Source organism: Lissotriton vulgaris, chromosome 1_1, assembly GCF_964263255.1.
Source record: "Lissotriton vulgaris chromosome 1_1, aLisVul1.2, whole genome shotgun sequence".
In the NCBI taxonomy this organism is placed as follows: domain Eukaryota; kingdom Metazoa; phylum Chordata; class Amphibia; order Caudata; family Salamandridae; genus Lissotriton; species Lissotriton vulgaris.
Genome location: NC_141685.1, coordinates 99,910,277 through 99,927,956, shown reverse-complemented (window position 1 = coordinate 99,927,956; position 17,680 = coordinate 99,910,277). Strand labels below are relative to the sequence as shown.

At 48.9% G+C, this 17,680-nt stretch overlaps 2 protein-coding genes across 2 annotated transcripts in view; both read left to right on the top strand.

The window, feature by feature from the left end:
* LOC147737577 (uncharacterized) overlaps positions 1-17,680 on the top strand; it is a 499,818-nt gene that overhangs the window by 332,198 nt on the left and 149,940 nt on the right. Inside the window, exon 5 of the mRNA XM_086924527.1 lies at positions 16,880-17,224. Within this exon, the coding sequence (XP_086780653.1) occupies positions 16,880-17,224 (345 nt within the window). The remainder of the gene's footprint in view (positions 1-16,879; positions 17,225-17,680) is intronic.
* LOC147737578 (uncharacterized) lies at positions 15,538-16,700 on the top strand. Its single transcript, XM_086952438.1, has 2 exons — positions 15,538-16,543; positions 16,657-16,700. Exons 1-2 carry the CDS (start codon positions 15,538-15,540, stop codon positions 16,698-16,700), a joined length of 1,050 nt encoding a protein of 349 aa, XP_086808564.1.

The following is a 17,680-nucleotide window of genomic DNA, read 5'->3' as shown; positions in this document are numbered from 1 at the left end:
CAATTGGTCCGTAATAACTACAGATCAATGGGTTTTGAACATAGTGTCCAGAGACTACACTCTGGTATTTGTGAAATTCCCTCAAAAATCTCTCTCGAGAGGTCCTCCTCCTGCCCGTCTGAAGGAACTTTTATGCCAAATCAATCTCATGTTAAGGAAAGGAGCGATCAAAGTGTACCGAATCTTCAAAGGGATGCAGGCTTCTATTCAAGATTCTTCCTAATCAAGGGAAAATCAGGGAAGTGGCAGCCCATTCTGGACCTTCGTTCCCTCCAAAAGATTCTCAAGAAGCAAACTTTCCGGATGTTGTCTCTCCTAGAAGTGCTTCAGTTACTGTCTCAAGGGGATTACAAGCCAACACTGGACCTTCAAGATGCCTATTTTCATGTCCCTATCCTACCCAGACACAGAAACTTCCTGCGCTTCAGAGTGGCTGGCAGAGATTTCCAATTCCAAGTCCTTCCATCTGACCTTCGCTCTGCACCTGAATGTTCACTAAAGTCTTGGCACCGGTGGCAGCATATCTTGGTCAAGCTGATGTCCAAATATTTCGCTACCTCGTCGACTGCCTTATAAAGGCACAGTTGTTCGCAGTCGCAAGTAGACACACTCAATCATGCCTGTCTCTGTGTCTTTCCATCACTCTGGAGAAGTCTCAGTTCACCCCCTTTCAAGTGAGGACCTTCATGGGGGCCATCATAGACACACAGCAAACAAGGGCTTTTGTCTCCAATGAAAGACAACAGCAGATTTCCAAACTGGCACCTCTCCTGCGCACATAAAAGTATGTTTCTGTTCGACAGATTAAATCGCTTCTGGGGATGCTGTCTTCCTGGATCCCCCTAATTCCCAACTGTGTCCTCAAAATAGGACCCCGACTGGAGAACTCGACAACCAATTGCAACAAGTCTCAGGGTCCTTCGACAATGTCATCAACATCACGTCTCAGATATGAAGAGCATTGCTATGGTGGACTCGCATACCAAACATCTCTGCAGTTCGTTTGTAGTGGACACTCCAAGTTTCATCCTCACGACAGATGCCTCCCTCGAATGGTGGGAAAGTCATCTTCAAGTCCTCACAGTCATGGGGAAATGGGACACCCACCTATGAACTTGGCACATAAACCTTTTGGAGTTACTGGCGATATTCCCGGCTCTGAAGTCCATTTGCACCCTCATTCAAGGAGCTTCAGTGTTGATCCGAATGGACAACACAACAACCTGACCCCAGGCCACCCCCCACGCTGCATGGCTCCTCCGCTGTGACCGCTTCTCTGCCCCCGGCGCCGCAGGTTCGCCCCTGATCTCGGTGTCCCCCTGCTGCTACCTTCTCCTTCTTTCTGCTGCTGCCCTCACTTGTGACTTGTGAATTGTGCTTTTTCTTCTGGACTTCTGCATTTTTCGGTATTTATCGTAGTTGCTGCTGTATCTCTGCCCTCTATGTGTGCCCCCCCGCTCCCCGCTGCTGCTCCCTCGCGAGCCGCCCCTTTTCTTTTGTACCCCCTGCCCATTGGCCGCCCCGCTCCCACCTCCCAGCTGCTCCTCTTTCCCACTTGGCCTCATATCCAACCACAGCACCGAGACCGCCCTCATCGCAGCTACCGACGACATCAGGTCCTTGCTCGACAACGGGGAAACAGCTGCCCTCATCCTCCTGGACCTATCAGCAGCCTTCGACACTGTGTGCCACCGCACCCTAATACAGTGCCTCAGCAACACCGGAATCCAAGGAAAGGCCTTGGAGTGGATCATCTCGTTCCTCGCCGGAAGAACCCAGAGAGTCCCTCTCCCCCCGTTCCGATCCGCGGCCACCAAAGTCATTTACGGCGTACCGCAAGGATCCTCGCTCAGCCCCACTTTATTCAACGTCTACATGAGCCCCCTCGCAGCCATCGCACGCCAACACAACCTAAACATCATCTCCTACGCTGACGACATCCCGCTGATCCTCTCCCTCACCAACGGCCCCGCCACCGCCAGAGCCAGCCTCCTGGAAGGAATGAAAGACGTCGCGGAATGGATGAAGCTCAGCCATCTGGAACTGAACTCGGACAAGACGGAAGTCCTCATCTTGGGACCATCCACCTCTGCCTGGGACGATTCCTGATGGCCCCCTGCCTTGGGCACCGCCCCCAAGCCAACGGACCATGCACGCAACCTGGGCTTCTTCTTGGACTCCTCCCTCACGATGACCAAGCAAGTCAACGCCGTCTAGTCATCCTGTTTCAACACCCTGCGCATGCTACGAAAATTTTTCCGGTGGATCCCTACCGAAACCAGGAAGACGGTCACCCAGGCCCTCGTCACCAGCCGACTGGACTACGGGAACACCCTCTACGCTGGAACCACAGCCAAACTCCAGAAAAGACTCCAGCGCATACAGAACGCCTCTGCACGACTCATCCTGGACATCCCCCGTCACAGCCACATCTCTCCCCATCTGAAAGACCTGCACTGGCTCCCCGTCAGCAAGAGGATCACGTTCAGACTCCTCATCCACGCACACAAGGCTCTCCACGACATGGGCCCCAAATACCTCAACAGCCGCCTCACATTCTACACACCCACCCGCCAGCTCCGATCCGCCAGCCTCGCCCTCGCCACCGTCCCACGCATTCGCAAAGCCACCGCCGGAGGAAGATCCTTCTCCTACCTGGCGGCCAAGACCTGGAACTCCCTCCCCTCCCACCTATGGCTGACCCAGGACCATCTTTCCTTCAGGAAACAACTCAAGACCTGGCTCTTTGAGCAGTAGCGACCCCCCCTCCTCCCAGCGCCTTGAGATCCTTACGGGTGAGTAGCGCGCTTTACAAATCTGTTGATTGATTGATTGAACAAGCATGCATTATGTGACCAAACAAGGGGGCACGAGATACACTTTGCACTTTGCATCCCTTCAAGCTCAGCAAATTTGGGATTGGGCAATTCAACATCAGATCACAGCAGTCCATGTTCCAGGGGTGTCCACCTTCTAGCGGACTCCCTGAGCTGGTCGGTCTCGTCAAATCACTAGTGGGAACTTCATCAGCCGACGCTGGACCGCATCTTTCAGCTTTGCGGACACCCCAATCTGGATTTATTGGTGACCAACCTAAACCGCAAATGTGCAGAAATGCGTTTTTGATGAACTGGTCAAAAATATATGCTCACGCTTTTCCACTGATTCCTCTAGTCGCAAGGGTACTTTGGAAAATGCAGAAAGAACCCTGCGGCATTCTTCTCAAAGCCCCCAGATGACCTCACCAGTTCTGGTTTACGGAGCTCCTCCTTATGTCGGAGTGCAATCCAATTTAGCTGGGCCCAATTTCGAATCTTCTTACTATGAACCATGGCCTGATCTGCCATCCGAATCCAACTGGTGCCTGAGCACTATGAGTTTGCTAATTTGATTATTCCTCCGGACTGAGGGAGGTCCTCACTAACGCTAGAGCACCCTCCACTATCAAAACCTACAAACTCAAGTGAAAACGGGTCTATCTTTGGTGTGAAGCTTCAAATTCAAATTCTTCATTTTAACTCTGAGAAGACAGAGATTCTACACTGTGCAGTAGATAGAATCCCTCCTAAACTTCCGCTTGAGTTTTGGCCAACATCCCCTGCTACTCCATTGGCTCCCAGTAGCGTGGTACATAATCTGGGAGTCATGGTTGAGTCATGGTTGACAACAAATTGACATTAGAAAACTGTCAACAAAACAGCTGGAAGTGGTTTTACTCTGATCAGAGCATTTCGAAAAATCCTTCCGATGTTCTCTTAACAGAACAGAACGCTGATAGTCCGGAGCACCATCCTCAGTAAGCTGGACTATTGTGATGCCCTGTTACTAGAATCCCTGCAATATCTGATTGAGAGATTGCAGAGATTGCAGAGAGTACAGACCAAAGGATCGCCGCTTCTTGAGAAGCCAGGCTCGGCTTTCTTTCGCGTAGAGAACACGCTGTTTACACGCTGCCTGAATGTTGGTGACAGGAGCTTGGGGTGTAATCAAAAACTATTGAATCGACTAAGGTATCTCCACCCCGTTACCTCTTGGACCTCTGACACAGAGTAGTCAGAAATTCAGCAGCTAAAAGCCCAACACAGGCTCTCCAGGAAGTCAGTAGATTCAGACTCTGTTGTGTTAGGAATTTGGCAAATGCAACCTTGAATGGGCCTGTTGGCAGCACACAATCGTCCTACTGGGCCTCAACAATCATGTTGTCGTAGAGTTTTATTTTCTGCCTTGAACTGTTGGGAGAGTCTTGGCATCCCTCAGACTAGCTGGTCCTGCTGGATGGCTTTCCGGCTCGCCCTACAGATAACGAGGATGTGTCGGACGTTGCTTTTTCCAGGACAGCCTTGTCCTCCTGCTGGATAGTGAAACCCCCTTCCCTTTCTTACCATACAGGCAGGCTTCTAGGCAGACTTCTAGGCTCTTCAGGACAGTTACACAGCTTCTCCATTAAGTAATTCAGTCTACAGGTGATGTCCCTTCAACTTAGATAAACTGTCAGTCTGACACCATCCCTGGTGCCACAGCAGGCACCTATGTGCTTTGTAGAGCACATTATTCCTTGGTAACAGAGGACTTTGAACTCTGGTATAAATGAGGGATAGATGGTCCCACTTGTATACACAACTGGCAGGCAGGAGATGGTTTTTACTCTGTCGCACTCTCACATTGCATTTATGCTACGCACACCAACACCCTAAACATGCACTTGATGTTATCGCAAAGTCTGGGCACAGGTATAGAAATGGAGCATTACATGGGTGTGTCAGTAGAAAGCCACTCCACTGACCATGATGCTCGGACTCACATTGTGAGGGTTTGGCCTCTTTCTTCCATGAAAAAGTGCAAGCCATCTATCGCACTTTTCCAACGGGTTCCCTGATGCTAGAGCAGGTTGGTCGCACCTTAGGTGAGGGGGAAAGTCTTTCTATCTTACCCCCCTTATCTTTGGAGGTGTTTGACTCTCTCAGCGCCAAAATCAAGTCTGGATCTCCAGCAGACCCGCTGAAACCGGCCCAACTCAAGACCCTGGCGCCGGTTTGCGGCACCCCGGTGCTGTCCTTGATCAACCTGTCTCTCTCTTCTGGAGTGGTTCCCGTCAGATGGAAGCAGGCAGTAGTCACACCAATTCTGAAGAAGGCGACCCTTGACCCCCTTAAACCTGAAAGCTACCGCTCTATCTCCCTTCTCCCTTGGGCCACGAAAATAGCGGAGGCCCATGTGAATGCCACTCTTACAGAGCATCTTGCTAGGCTTAACATTCTCGACCCTACTCAGAACGGGTTCCGTGCAGGTCACAGCACGGAGACGGCCCTTCTCTCGATGGTCGAGCATCTGCGTTCCGTGCTGGATTCCGGTCAGACGGCGGCCCTATTGTTATTAGATCTCAGTGCCGCCTTCGACACGGTTTCGTACGGGATTCTGATTCGGCGTCTTGAGGAGGTGGGCGTTTCTGGCTCCGCCTTGCACTGGTATCGATCCTTCCTTACGGATAGGTCATTCCAGGTGGCGATCCCGCCCGGTAAGTCGTCATCCTACCCGTTAGACCAGGGAGTCCCACAGGGGTCATCACTGAGTCCCACCCTTTTCAATCTGTATGTGAGACCATTGGCTGCGGTCGTCAAGCGGTGGGGCCTGACCATGGTCTCTTACGCAGATGACACGCAGCTGGTGGTCACACTGAGTGGGGACTCAGACCTGTAGGCTCCCAGGTTCTGTGATGGTCTGCGGGAAGTGGCTAACTGGATGAATTCCAACTGTCTCCAGTCAAACACCAAGAAGACGGAGATTATGGTGGTTGGTAAACAGGTGGCTCTGTGGGGTGACAAATGGTGGCCTTCGGAGTTGGGTGTGACTCCCCTCCCAGCGGCAGGGATAAAAAACCTGGGGGTGTGGCTTGCTCCTTCTCTGATTTTCATCTGTCATACCAAGAAGGTGGCGGCTTCTTGCTATGGCATCATCAGAGGACTTCGACCCATCCTCAAATTCTTTGATGCACCCACAAGACAGCTGGTGGTCCAAGCATCAGTGCTGTCCAGGCTGGACTATGCCAGCTCCCTACTGGCGGGGGTTAACCAGTCAGAATTTCTGCGGCTCCAGCGGGTTCAAAACGCTGCGGCCCGACTGGTGACAGGTCTGCCTAGGCGGTGCTCGGTGTCCAATGCCCTGCGCTCTCTCCACTGGCTCCCTGTGCAGCAGAGGATTAGATTTAAGGTTCTCTGCCTTGCATTTAAAATCATCAAGGGTACTTCCCCACAAATCTTGGAGAAACTGCTGATCCCCTATGTCCCCTCTCGCACTCTTAGATCGCTAGGCCAGAAATTAGCAGGGGTCCCGCGTTTTAAGTTGAGCAGAATTGGTGGCCGCTCCTTTCGAGTCCTGGCAGCGAGCTGGTGGAATTCTCTTCCTCCACGAATCCGGGCCATCGATGAGCTCCTTCAGTTTAGACGGGCTATCAAGACCTTTTTATTTGTTTAGCTCATCTGTTGTGTCTCTTCTCCATTCTGCCCGCTTTTAATGTTGTGTTGTGTTTACCTTCTCAAAGCGCCAGGACGCCCGTTTGCTGGGGCAGCTGTGCGCGGTACAAATAAAAATAACATAACATAACATAACATGCAAAGATCTAATCAGGCTATTGATCCTTACAACAGGGTGCATTGCCATCACCGCTCTAGCTGTTAAACCCATGACAGTCCTCTGCCTTAAATGAGGGCACACTTGGTGTGACCCTCCAGGTCACAGGACCGGTCCAAGATCTCTCATAGTCCCTTGTTAGAAGTTGCACAGTACTGCGGTGGCAGAAAAATCTCATGTTCGAGGCATGTGGGCTGCTAAATTCACATCTAGTGCATAGATCGCCGCCTAGTGTTGGGTCCGGATGATTGCACCTTGTTGTCCTGGAAGAGTCTTCGAAGTATCACGAGATAGGTGGCTCCTCCCCTGGACTACAGTGCGCATGGGCATCAACTCCATCCCCAGATTGTCATTTTCCGCCATTGGGTTCGGATGTGATTTCGACGTCTCCTGTTCGGGATCGATAAAACAACTTTATTAAGGCCAAAAGGCTTTACTCACTCGTCGGTATTGTTCGCGTTCGGGGTCTCGTGTTCATTCCTACTCTTCGAGTGGGATTTCGTGTGAGTCGGTGACTCTTCGATCATCGAGGCCCTGTCGACGCAGCAAGACCCCGACGTTGATAAGATGGAACGGAGCCCGTTCAAGTACTGCCCCGTGTGTGGTTCAAAGTACCCACACATCGACGTGCACCCAGTGTGCAACAAGTGCCTGTCGCCAGACCATGACGAGGCCAACTGTATGGCCTGTTCGAGATTCCGGTCGAAGAAGACCATCAAGCTTCGGCGCGTGGCGCGCCTTGAGGCCCAGCGATCGGCTCCGGGGCCAGCGGACATCATCGGCGACCCCGCGGCAGATGAGCAGGAGCTTCACCTGCAGATTTCGCCGGCATCGGCGGAGGTCGAGACCGACTACGGAGAAGCGGTCGAGAACCACGACCTCGAGGAAGACATCGAGGAGGTAGGGGACGACGGAGAACCTTTTGGGGCCATGGAAGATAGCTCGGAGGATGAGCTATGCCCCGTCCCAACTTTTACAACGGCTCAGGTCACGGGATCTCCACGAGGCCTTACCCACGACCATACGCCTCGATCCTCCGCCCCGCCTATCGGCCCGGCTATGGACACCTCTGCGGAGCCGCCATTACCCAAAACGAAACCGAAAGTGAAACCTTCGGGTTCGACCAAAACCAAGATGGACGCCACTCCATCGACACCGAAGACGTCTGCTACGTCATCGACGCCGTCATCTTCGAAGGCGTCTGCTACGTCATCGACGCCGTCATCTTCGGATACCTCAAGGCCGAAAAAGACTGTTGATGCGGCTAAGGTACCAAAAGTGGTTGAGCAGCCAAGCTCAAAGAAGGCCTCGGTGCCGCCTAAAGTCAAGCCCACCGCGTCGGCAGACACACCGGTCGGCGATGCCAAGAGGGGCGCCGTGCCGAAGCCGGGTGTCCCGGCACCAAAAGGAAAGTCGGTCGATCCGAAGACATCGACAGCGACGCATGGAGCCGTAGACGGTGGCGAGAGCTCGGCCAACGGCGCATCGGCAGCTCCAACGGCAAAAAAGGTGTCATCCACGCTCCAGTCTTCCCCAGGGGGTGGATCGAAGTCGACAGTCGGATCGACAAAGCCGTCCGCTTCTTTTACGAAGCAGGTAGAAGACTCCCTCAAACGGATTCGGGACAAAGAATCCAAGTCGGGCCCGAAGACGCCCTCAGTGACTACTCCGGTTGTACCGAAGAAGCAAGCCTCGATGCCGCTTCACTTTACCTTGCCACCAAAGGTGGTGCCGAAGGCTTTTGCGCCTCGGTCGGTGCCCAAGGACTCGGTCGAAGGGAGGCATACTCAACTAAGTGGCGGTTCTGGTCGTCAGCCCTTGTTGGATAACGAGTCGGAGCACTTTATCGATGCTGACACTGGAAAACTGACCCTCAAGAAGAGAAAGATTACTTCACAGCCTCTGGAGCCGTTTGTAATCCCTCTAAAGAAGAAGAAGCCACTCCCGGGGTCCCCTCAACTGGTGGAGCCTATTTACCAACCAACCAGAAGTCCAACACCTTCATCCACTTGTTCAGATGGTGGGGAGGGCGACCAGGAGGAACAGTATACCTTCCCTGAGAACACTGACCCTGATGAACAACAGGACTCATGGTTGCCCTCAGGGGATCAGGGGGACCACCAGCCTATCTCTGACCCACAAGCCTATGGGCCTAAAACTTCTCCAACAGAAGATTCTACAGCATTCAATGCCTTAATCGAAAGGGCAGCTGCGAACCACAATGTAGAGATGCATGCTGACCCGCTAGAGGTGGACTTTCTATTCAACACTTTCTCTACTGTTGAAAAGACTGTAAAAACACTTCCTATGCTTAAAGGAATGGTGAAACATGCCACTGACATTTTCAAAGACACTACTAGGGCGCGAGTGGTGAACCCTAGAATTGAGAAGAAGTACAGGCCGGCACCTGGGGACCCAACTTTCATTCGGGGCCAGTTGCCTCTGGACTCTTTGGTGGTCTCTAATGCACGCAAAAGGGCGAACTCTCAGACGACGGGTGAAGCTCCTCCCCCGGACAAAGAGTCTAAAGTGCTGGAGGCGTCAGGGAAAAGGGTGGCAGCGCAGGCAGCCAACATATGGCGCATCTCAAACACACAAGCTCTGTTGGCCAGATACGACAGGTCACACTACGATACATTAGAGCAGCTTCTACAACACCTCCCTGATGAGTTTAAAGAGGGTGCGGAGATGCTCATCCAAGAGGGCAAGCTCATCTCCAACGCTGCTATTAAGTGTGCGCTGGACGTTGCGGATACGGCAGCAAGATCCATCAACACTAGTGTGATGCTGAGACGCCAAGCATAGCTCCGCATCTCGGGGTTTAAGCCAGAGATACAAACGACTATTCTCAATCAGCCTGTTAATCCAGACAATTTGGCCCAGAGGTGGACACCACACTTGAAAAGATTAAGAAAGACACTGAGACTGCGAAATCGATGGGTGCACTTCAGTCTCAGCAGTTTAGGGGAAGCACTTTTCGTCGCTCAGGCAATCGAGGTGTTACCAGAGGACACGTGGCACAGCAGGCGCAATTTACTAAGGGTGGTGCGCAATCCTCTTACACTAAACAGAGTAGGGGTGGTTACAGAGGAAACAACGCCAAGGGCAGAGGCAGAGGCAACAACAATTCCCGCTCCTCTGCCGCTAACAAACAGGACTTCCTGTCACTGCCCCCCGACCATCTAACACCTGTCGGGGGGAGACTCCAACGGTTCCTGCCTGTCTGGAAATCCATCACCACGGACAGGTGGGTAAGGAAACTTATCCAGTTCGGTTATTGTCTGGAGCTAACGTCCACTCCACCCACCATTCCCCCAAGGCACCGCCCTATGTCAGCAGAGCACTTGCACTTATTGCAGCAGGAGGTTCTTGCGATGCTGCAAAAAGGCGCCATAGAGCTCGTGCCAGTAGAAGAACAGGGCACAGGGGTTTATTCCCTGTACTTCTTAATACCAAAGAAGGACGGCTCACTCAGACCCATCCTGGACCTACGCCCGCTCAACATGTATATTCTTTCAGAACACTTCCACATGTTGACGTTGCAGCAAGTCCTTCCACTGTTAGAAGAGGGGGACTTCCTCGCAACCTTGGATCTCAAGGACGCTTACTTTCACATACCACTCCATCCATCCCACAGAAAGTACCTCAGGTTCACCATTCAAAACAGGCATTACCAGTTCAAGGTACTACCCTTCGGAGTGACCACTGCCCCCAGAGTGTTCACGAAGTGTCTGGCGACTGTGGCGGCGCACCTCGGGAGACAGAACATACATGTCTACCCCTATCTAGACGACTGGCTGGTTCAGGCCAAGTCAGCACGGCAGTGCGCCGCGGACATGTCCAGCACTATTCACATTCTTCACAGTCTGGGGTTTTCGCTCAACTATCCGAAGTCGCACCTTCAACCTGCCCATGTGAGGCAGTACTTGGGCGCGACAATCAATACTCTGACTGCTACAGCTCAGCCAAATCCAGCGAGGATCACCAGTATCCAGTCGCTCATTCAAAAGTTCAGGCCGCAACACTCACTCCCAGCGAGAGTGTTTATGCAGTTGATAGGCATGATGGCCTCCTGCATCTTCATAGTCCCGCACGCGAGGTTACATATGCGTCCTCTCCAGGAGTGCTTGGCACACCAGTGGACTCAGGCTCAAGGACAGTTGAAAGACCTAGTGTTGGTGACCGGTCGGGCATACAACTCTCTGCATTGGTGAACTCCACACAACCTTTGCAAGGGCCGACCGTTCCAAGAGCCTGTGCCACAGATTATCCTGACGACGGACGCGTCTCTCCAGGGATGGGGAGCGCATGTACTCCATTACACGGTGCAGGGACTATGGTCGACACAACAGAAAAGGATGCACATCAACTACTTGGAGCTGATGGTGATCTTCATGGCACTGAAGTCATTCAAAGTACATCTGTGCAACAAGGTCGTGTTGATCCGGACGGACAACATGACGGCAATGTACTATATCCAGAAGCAAGGAGGAACACACTCTCCACAGCTGTCTCATCTGGCTCAGAGCATGTGGAAGTGGGCCATTCAGAGGAACATCTTCCTCATGGCGGAACACCTCCCAGGCAAGGACAATCAGATGGCGGATCTGCTCAGCAGGTACAGCCACCAACTGCACGAGTGGGAGATACATCCATCAGTACTCCACCCGTACTTCCAGCAGTGGGGTCATCCAGAGATAGACCTGTTTGCCACAAGGGAGAACGCAAAATGCCCAAGCTTCGCCGCCAGGTTCCCACACCCTCAGTCGCAGGGCAATGCGATATGGATGAACTGGTCAGGCAAATTTGCGTACGCTTTTCCCCCAGCACCTCTCATACCGCTGGTGGCAAGGAAGCTGCTGCAACACTCGATGACACTCATCCTGGTTGCTCCAACGTGGGCACGCCAACCATGGTACACCACATTCCTGGAGCTCTCCGTGGTACCGCATCAAAGACTACGCCTCACACCCAGGCTCTTGACGCAGAACCATGGCGACATTCAGCACCCGGATCCGCAACAGCTCAACCTGGCGATCTGGCTCCTGAAGTCCTAGAGTTTGGCTACCTTGATTTGCCCCCGGAATGCATGGACATTATCCGGGAGGCAAGAAGACCCACTACCAGAGCTTGCTATGCAGCAAAATGGAAGAGGTTTGTCATTTACTGTACAGACCATCATATCAACCCGCTAGATGCATCCATTCCTAATATCATCTGCTATTTGTTACATCTTTACAAATGTAATCTGGCGTATGCTTCCATTCGGATACACTTATCCGCCATAGTGGCTTATCTCCAGAACAGGCAGCACCTCTCTGTTTTTAGGGTGCCTGCCATTAAAGCTTTCCTTGAAGGGCTGAAACGAGTCATCCCCCCAGGACCCCACCAGCTCCTGTGTGGAACCTCAATGTGGTCCTCACCAGATTATTGGGGCCACCGTTTGAGCCCCTACATTCCTGTGAGATTCAATTCCTCACATGGAAAGTAGCCTTTCTCATTGCCATCACGTCTCTACGGCGCGTCAGTGAGCTACAGGCGCTCACAGTACAAGAGCCATTCATTCAGATTCATCCTAATAGGGTGGTGCTGCGCACTAATCCTAAGTTTCTCCCTAAAGTGGTTTCATGTTAATCAGACCATTGAACTGCCCACATTCTTTCAGAACCCCGAAACAGTGGCAGAGAGGATGCTTCACACGCTTGATGTCAAACGAGCGTTAATGTACTACATTGACAGGACCAAACACTTTAGGAAAACACAACAATTGTTTGTTGCCTTTTCAGCCCAGCACAAAGGCAACCCCATTTCCAAAGCTGGAATAGCCAGGTGGATCGTTAAGTGTATCCAGATTTGCTACCACAAGGCCAAGCGCACCTTAACGGTTCCCCCCAGGGCCCACTCGACACGCAAGTTGGGGGCCTCCATGGCTTTCCTGGGTAATATTCCTTTGGAGGATATTTGTAGAGCAGCCACATGGATTACACCACACACGTTTACTAAACATTATTGCGTGGATGTGCATTTTAAACAGCAGGCAGCTGTAGGACAGGCTGTTCTTAAATCTCTTTTTCAAACTTCTGCAGTCGGCACGGGCGGCCGCCGTTAATGGAGGGACTGCTATGTATTCTATGCACTAGATGTGAATTTAGCAGCCCACATGCCTCGAACTGAATATGCTACTTACCAGTATGCATCTGTTCTTGGCATGTAGGGCTGCTAACATTCACATCGCCCGCCCTCCTCCCCGGCACCCGTAGCGGTTGCAGACCATTCTTGCATTCATTCATTAGCATGGACATCATTTACGCTATTTCACTCCATCTCTGACACAATGGCTAAAAACAATCTGGGATGGAGTCGATGCCCATGCGCACTGTAGTCCAGGGGAGGAGCCACCTATCTCGTGATACTTCGAAGACTCTTCCAGGACAACAAGGTGCAATCATCCGGACCCAACACTAGGCGGCGATCTATGCACTAGATGTGAATGTTAGCAGCCCTACATGCCAAGAACAGATGCATACTGGTAAGTAGCATATTCAGTAATTGTTTTGTGGTAGATTTATCCCAGTAACATGCAGTTACAAGTTTGACACCATGGACTGGGGAGTTGCCACGAGGAACAGATTCTTCTGCCTGTCAAACCACATGCCATTCACTATTTCATAGTGTTCTTCTGCTTTTATTTACCACTTGTTTTAAGCAGGTGGTAGATATATGCATGTGGTTGGTTGGGGGGGAGATGGGCGAAGCAGGGGAGGGAAGGGAAAAGATATTTCTAACAGAGGGAAGAAGTGTGTGTTTCCCCCAGTTAGTAAAAAAACAGCATACGTCTTGGCTGCTTCTGCTGCACTGAGTCTTGTGGGTCTTTTCAGTCTAATTTTTCTGTCTGGAAAAAAATTGTGTCCTGTTTTTCTGCACCTGGTAAATCCAGGTGCAGAAAAGCCTAACGACTGATAATCAGGTGGAATAAAATGAACACATGAAAGTACGCCTTAATTTCATTGCCCTTGATTCATACTCTGGACCATAGTTGAGGGATAGGTCTAGGCATAGTCCTCGCAGCACACAATAGATTTGCTTGAGGCAGAGGCCAGAGCTCAAAAGTCGGGTTACCAGATACAAGTAGGTGGTAACTCAGGGCGGGGGAAACGCCTGTTGTCCGTGGAGGGGAAATTCCCATCCTAGAAATCTACATTAAAAATTAATTAATAGTATTCTATTTTAAATATCTTTTTGGTGCCAGTCCATATGACTTTAATGTCTGCCTTTGGGATTCTATGTTACAGGTCCATAGGGTACATGTATCCTTTCTGAGCTTAATAAAATGTTGGAAATTCTACAAATCCTCACTCCTAGATCCAAGGTCTCTCAGGCTACCATTCTACACTCTGCTCTGTCTGAAGAATAGCACAACTTTTTCAAAATTCTGCAATTCTGCATTGATATGGCTTGCAAATTATTTTTGGGGAAATTTACATGTATTAACTATTTAATTTTAATACTATAGGTGATTGAAATTACGGACGAAGAAAGCAAGATTTAGCACCAGCCAACTGAATGTTATTGCCATAAGGAGGATTATTTTGAAAAACATCCAGCATTCTAAGTTTAAACAATTTCCAAAATCAAGGTGTGGCGAGGAAGTGGGAGCTGAGGAAAGTACTATGCCTGTAAGTGAAGTCTCTAATTTAGCATTTCATGAACCCAGATCAAAGTCATATATGTCCACACAGCATCAGAAATAATGCCAGAAAGACCAATCACCACATCCTCATCTAAAATATTATCAGAAAGACAAATTGCCTCAGCATGACAGAATAACGTTCATCTAAAGCACGCATGATCTAAAGCATCATGTAATTCCAGAGTGGCAGCACACACTGCATAAAAGAAAGATATAACAAAAGGTTTCTTCTGCAAACCATCAAAGAAAAGACACTGAAAGAAGACTCCGAAGCTGACACGCTAACAACCAAAAGATTGGAAAGTCACCTTTGTTCAACAACCGTTTTTAACCAGTTATGCAAGTTTGAGACTATCTGCCTCGGTATATAACACCTCGACCCACTCTGCTCACTCTGGCGAAAACCTTAAAAATTCACCACTTTATTGTGTTCATGACCATCTCAGATTGTTTCCTTTTTATTGTGTACTGTTCTGTAATTCTATGTAAATCGCCTCAACATTATCTGTTGTGCAGGAGTGATATGTAAAACTGTTAAATATAAAAATGGATTAAGAGAGCACCGTTGCTCTATAGCTAATGTAAATAAATCCTCGTCTTCAAAACTACAATCCTTAACCTTACACCAAACATAGAAAGGGTAAAAGGAACTGATGTTCTGCGACTGGTGAGCCACAATATTACTGTGCATGTTCTAATGTTCTCAGTTACTGCCATTACGCCAGTGCAAAAAGGTACTTCTCAGTTTAATCATTAAATATCAGACTAACACCTTTTCACTGCATTGCTAAGAACCTATACAAATAGATTGGAGAAAAACTTCAGTCACAAAGTAAGTTGCTGCCGGAGAGGCTATAACCAAAAGACTGTTATCTGCTAGTAACATTTCGACAGGTTTAAAGGGCTGCATTCAGACATATTTTGCTTAATTCAAGTGTTAAGAAGATTACACACAATTTCTTTTAGAGATAAATGCTGAACATTATCTAAACAAGCCCGACTCTAAAATAGGGTTCACTCTTACCGTGGCTTATAAGCAAGAGAAAACTAAATGTAGAGATATTAACTCTAGGAATACACCTTATAAAAACACGGGCTGTGAGAACAAATTCAGTGTTAAAACCTGCCTCAATCAAAGCAAAATAACCCAAGTTGGGGAAAAAAGTTACCTGTGCCAAAAAAGATTCAGCCATAAATCTCATCTCACTGAATTTGAGAGAATGCACACTGGGAAAAACCTCTCTCAGTGCTCTGAATGCGAAAAAAGTTTCAGAAATAAATATTATCTCACTGAGCATATGAGAATCCACACTGGGGAAAAACCTCATCAGTGCTCTGAATGCCAGAAAAGGTTTAGTTTAAAAGCGAGTCTGTATCGACATGTGAGATTCAGCCATAAATCACATCTCACTGAATTTGAGAGAATGCACACTGGGAAAAATCTCTCTCAGTGCTCTGAATGCCAAAAAAGTTTCAGAGATAAATCTTATCTCACTGAGCATATGCGAATCCACAGTGGGGAAAAACCTTATCAGTGCCCTGAATGCCAGAAAAGGTTTAGTTTAAAAGCGAGTCTATATCGACATGTATTATCCCACTCTGTGGAAAAACCTTACCAGTGCACTGAATGCCAGAAATATTTCAGTGAAAAAAGAGACCTTACTGTACATACAAGGACCCACACTGGGGAAAAACCTTATCAGTGCTCTGAATGCCAGAAAAGGTTTTGTAAAAAACAAAGTCTTTCTCTACATGTATTAACCCACACTGGGGAAAAACCTTATCAGTGCTCTGAATGCCAGAGAAGGTTTTGGACAAAAAAAAATCTTTCTCAACATGTATTAACCCACACTGGTGAAAAACCTTATCAGTGCACGGTTTGCCAGAAATGTTTCAGAACCAAAACCTGTCTCACTCGGCATAGAATAACTCACACTGGAGAGAAACCTTATCAGTGCTCGGAATGCCAGAAATGTTTCATTGACAAAAACACTCTCACTCATCATATAAGAACCCACACCGGGGAGAAACCTTTTCAGTGCTCTGAATGCCAGAAATGTTTCAGTGTAAAATTCAGACTCACTGAACATACAAGAATCCACACTGGGGTAAAACCTTATCAGTGCTCTGAATGCCAGAAAAGGTTTTGTAAAAAGCAAAGTCTTTCTCAACATGCAATAACCCATTCTGTGGAACAACCTTATCAGTGCTCTGAATGCCAGAAATGTTTCATTGAAAAACGCTATCTCATTCTGCATATAAAAAAGCACACTGGGGAAAAACCTTATCAGTGCTCTGAATGCCAGGAATGTTTCAGTATAAAAAGTAATCTCACACAGCACATGAGAATCCACACCGTGGAAAAACCTTATCAGTGCTCTGAATGCCCAAAAGATTTCAAACTTAAATCACTTCTAAATGCACATGTGAGAGTCCACACTGGGGAAAAACCTTATCAGTGCTCAGAATGCCAGAAATGTTTCAGTGACAAAGGAAGTCTTTCTCGACATACAAGAACCCACACTGGGGAAAAACCTTATCAGTGCTCTGAATGCCCAAAAGGTTTCAAACTTAAATCACTTCTAACTGAACATGTGAGATTCCACACTGGGGAAAAACCTTATCAGTGCCCTGAATGCCCAAAAGATTTCAAACTTAAATCACTTCTAACTGCACATGTGAGATTCCACACTGGGGAAAAACCTTATCAGTGCTCTGAATGCCAGAAATGTTTCAGTGAAAAAAGAATACTCACTCGGCATACAAGAACCCACACTGGGGAAAAACCTTATCAGTGCATTGAATGCCACAAATGTTTCAGTGAAAAAACCAAGCTCACTCACCATATAAGAACCCACACTGGGGAAAAACCTTATCAGTGCTCCGAATGCCAAAAATATTTCAGCCGTAAATCTAATCTCACTGCACATGTGAGAATCCACACTGGGGGAAAAACATTATCAGTGCTCTAAATGTCAGAAAAGAATCAGAGGTAGAGATGGTTACATGCACCATAAGAAAACACACTATCAAAAATACTTCAGGACTCCCAAGTGCCAGAAAAGCATCAATTTTAAACACAATCTCACTCTACATGAGCAGACACACACGGAAAAAACATTACCTATGCTGTGAATGCTAGAAATTCCTATTTGATAGGTACAGCCTCACTAACCATAAGCAGCTCTATACTGATGAAAACCTTATGAGTGCTCTGAATGCCAGAAAAGCTGCAGAGAAAAACGCTATCTCACCATGAGAAATTCCACACTGGTGAAAATCCTTATGCCATAAAAGCTTGAATCTGAAAGACAGAGTTATGCTTCACGAGAGATCACACTCTGGGGAAAAACCTTATGAGTG

Bases quoted from the DNA above. Each gene is read 5' to 3' on its own strand.
- LOC147737578 (XM_086952438.1), top strand. From the start codon at position 15,538: ATGCACACTGGGAAAAACCTCTCTCAGTGCTCTGAATGCGAAAAAAGT. The intron at 16,544-16,656 runs GTTTCATTGAAA...AATCTCACACAG, and splicing joins GTGCTCTGAATGCCAGAAAT to CACATGAGAATCCACACCGT.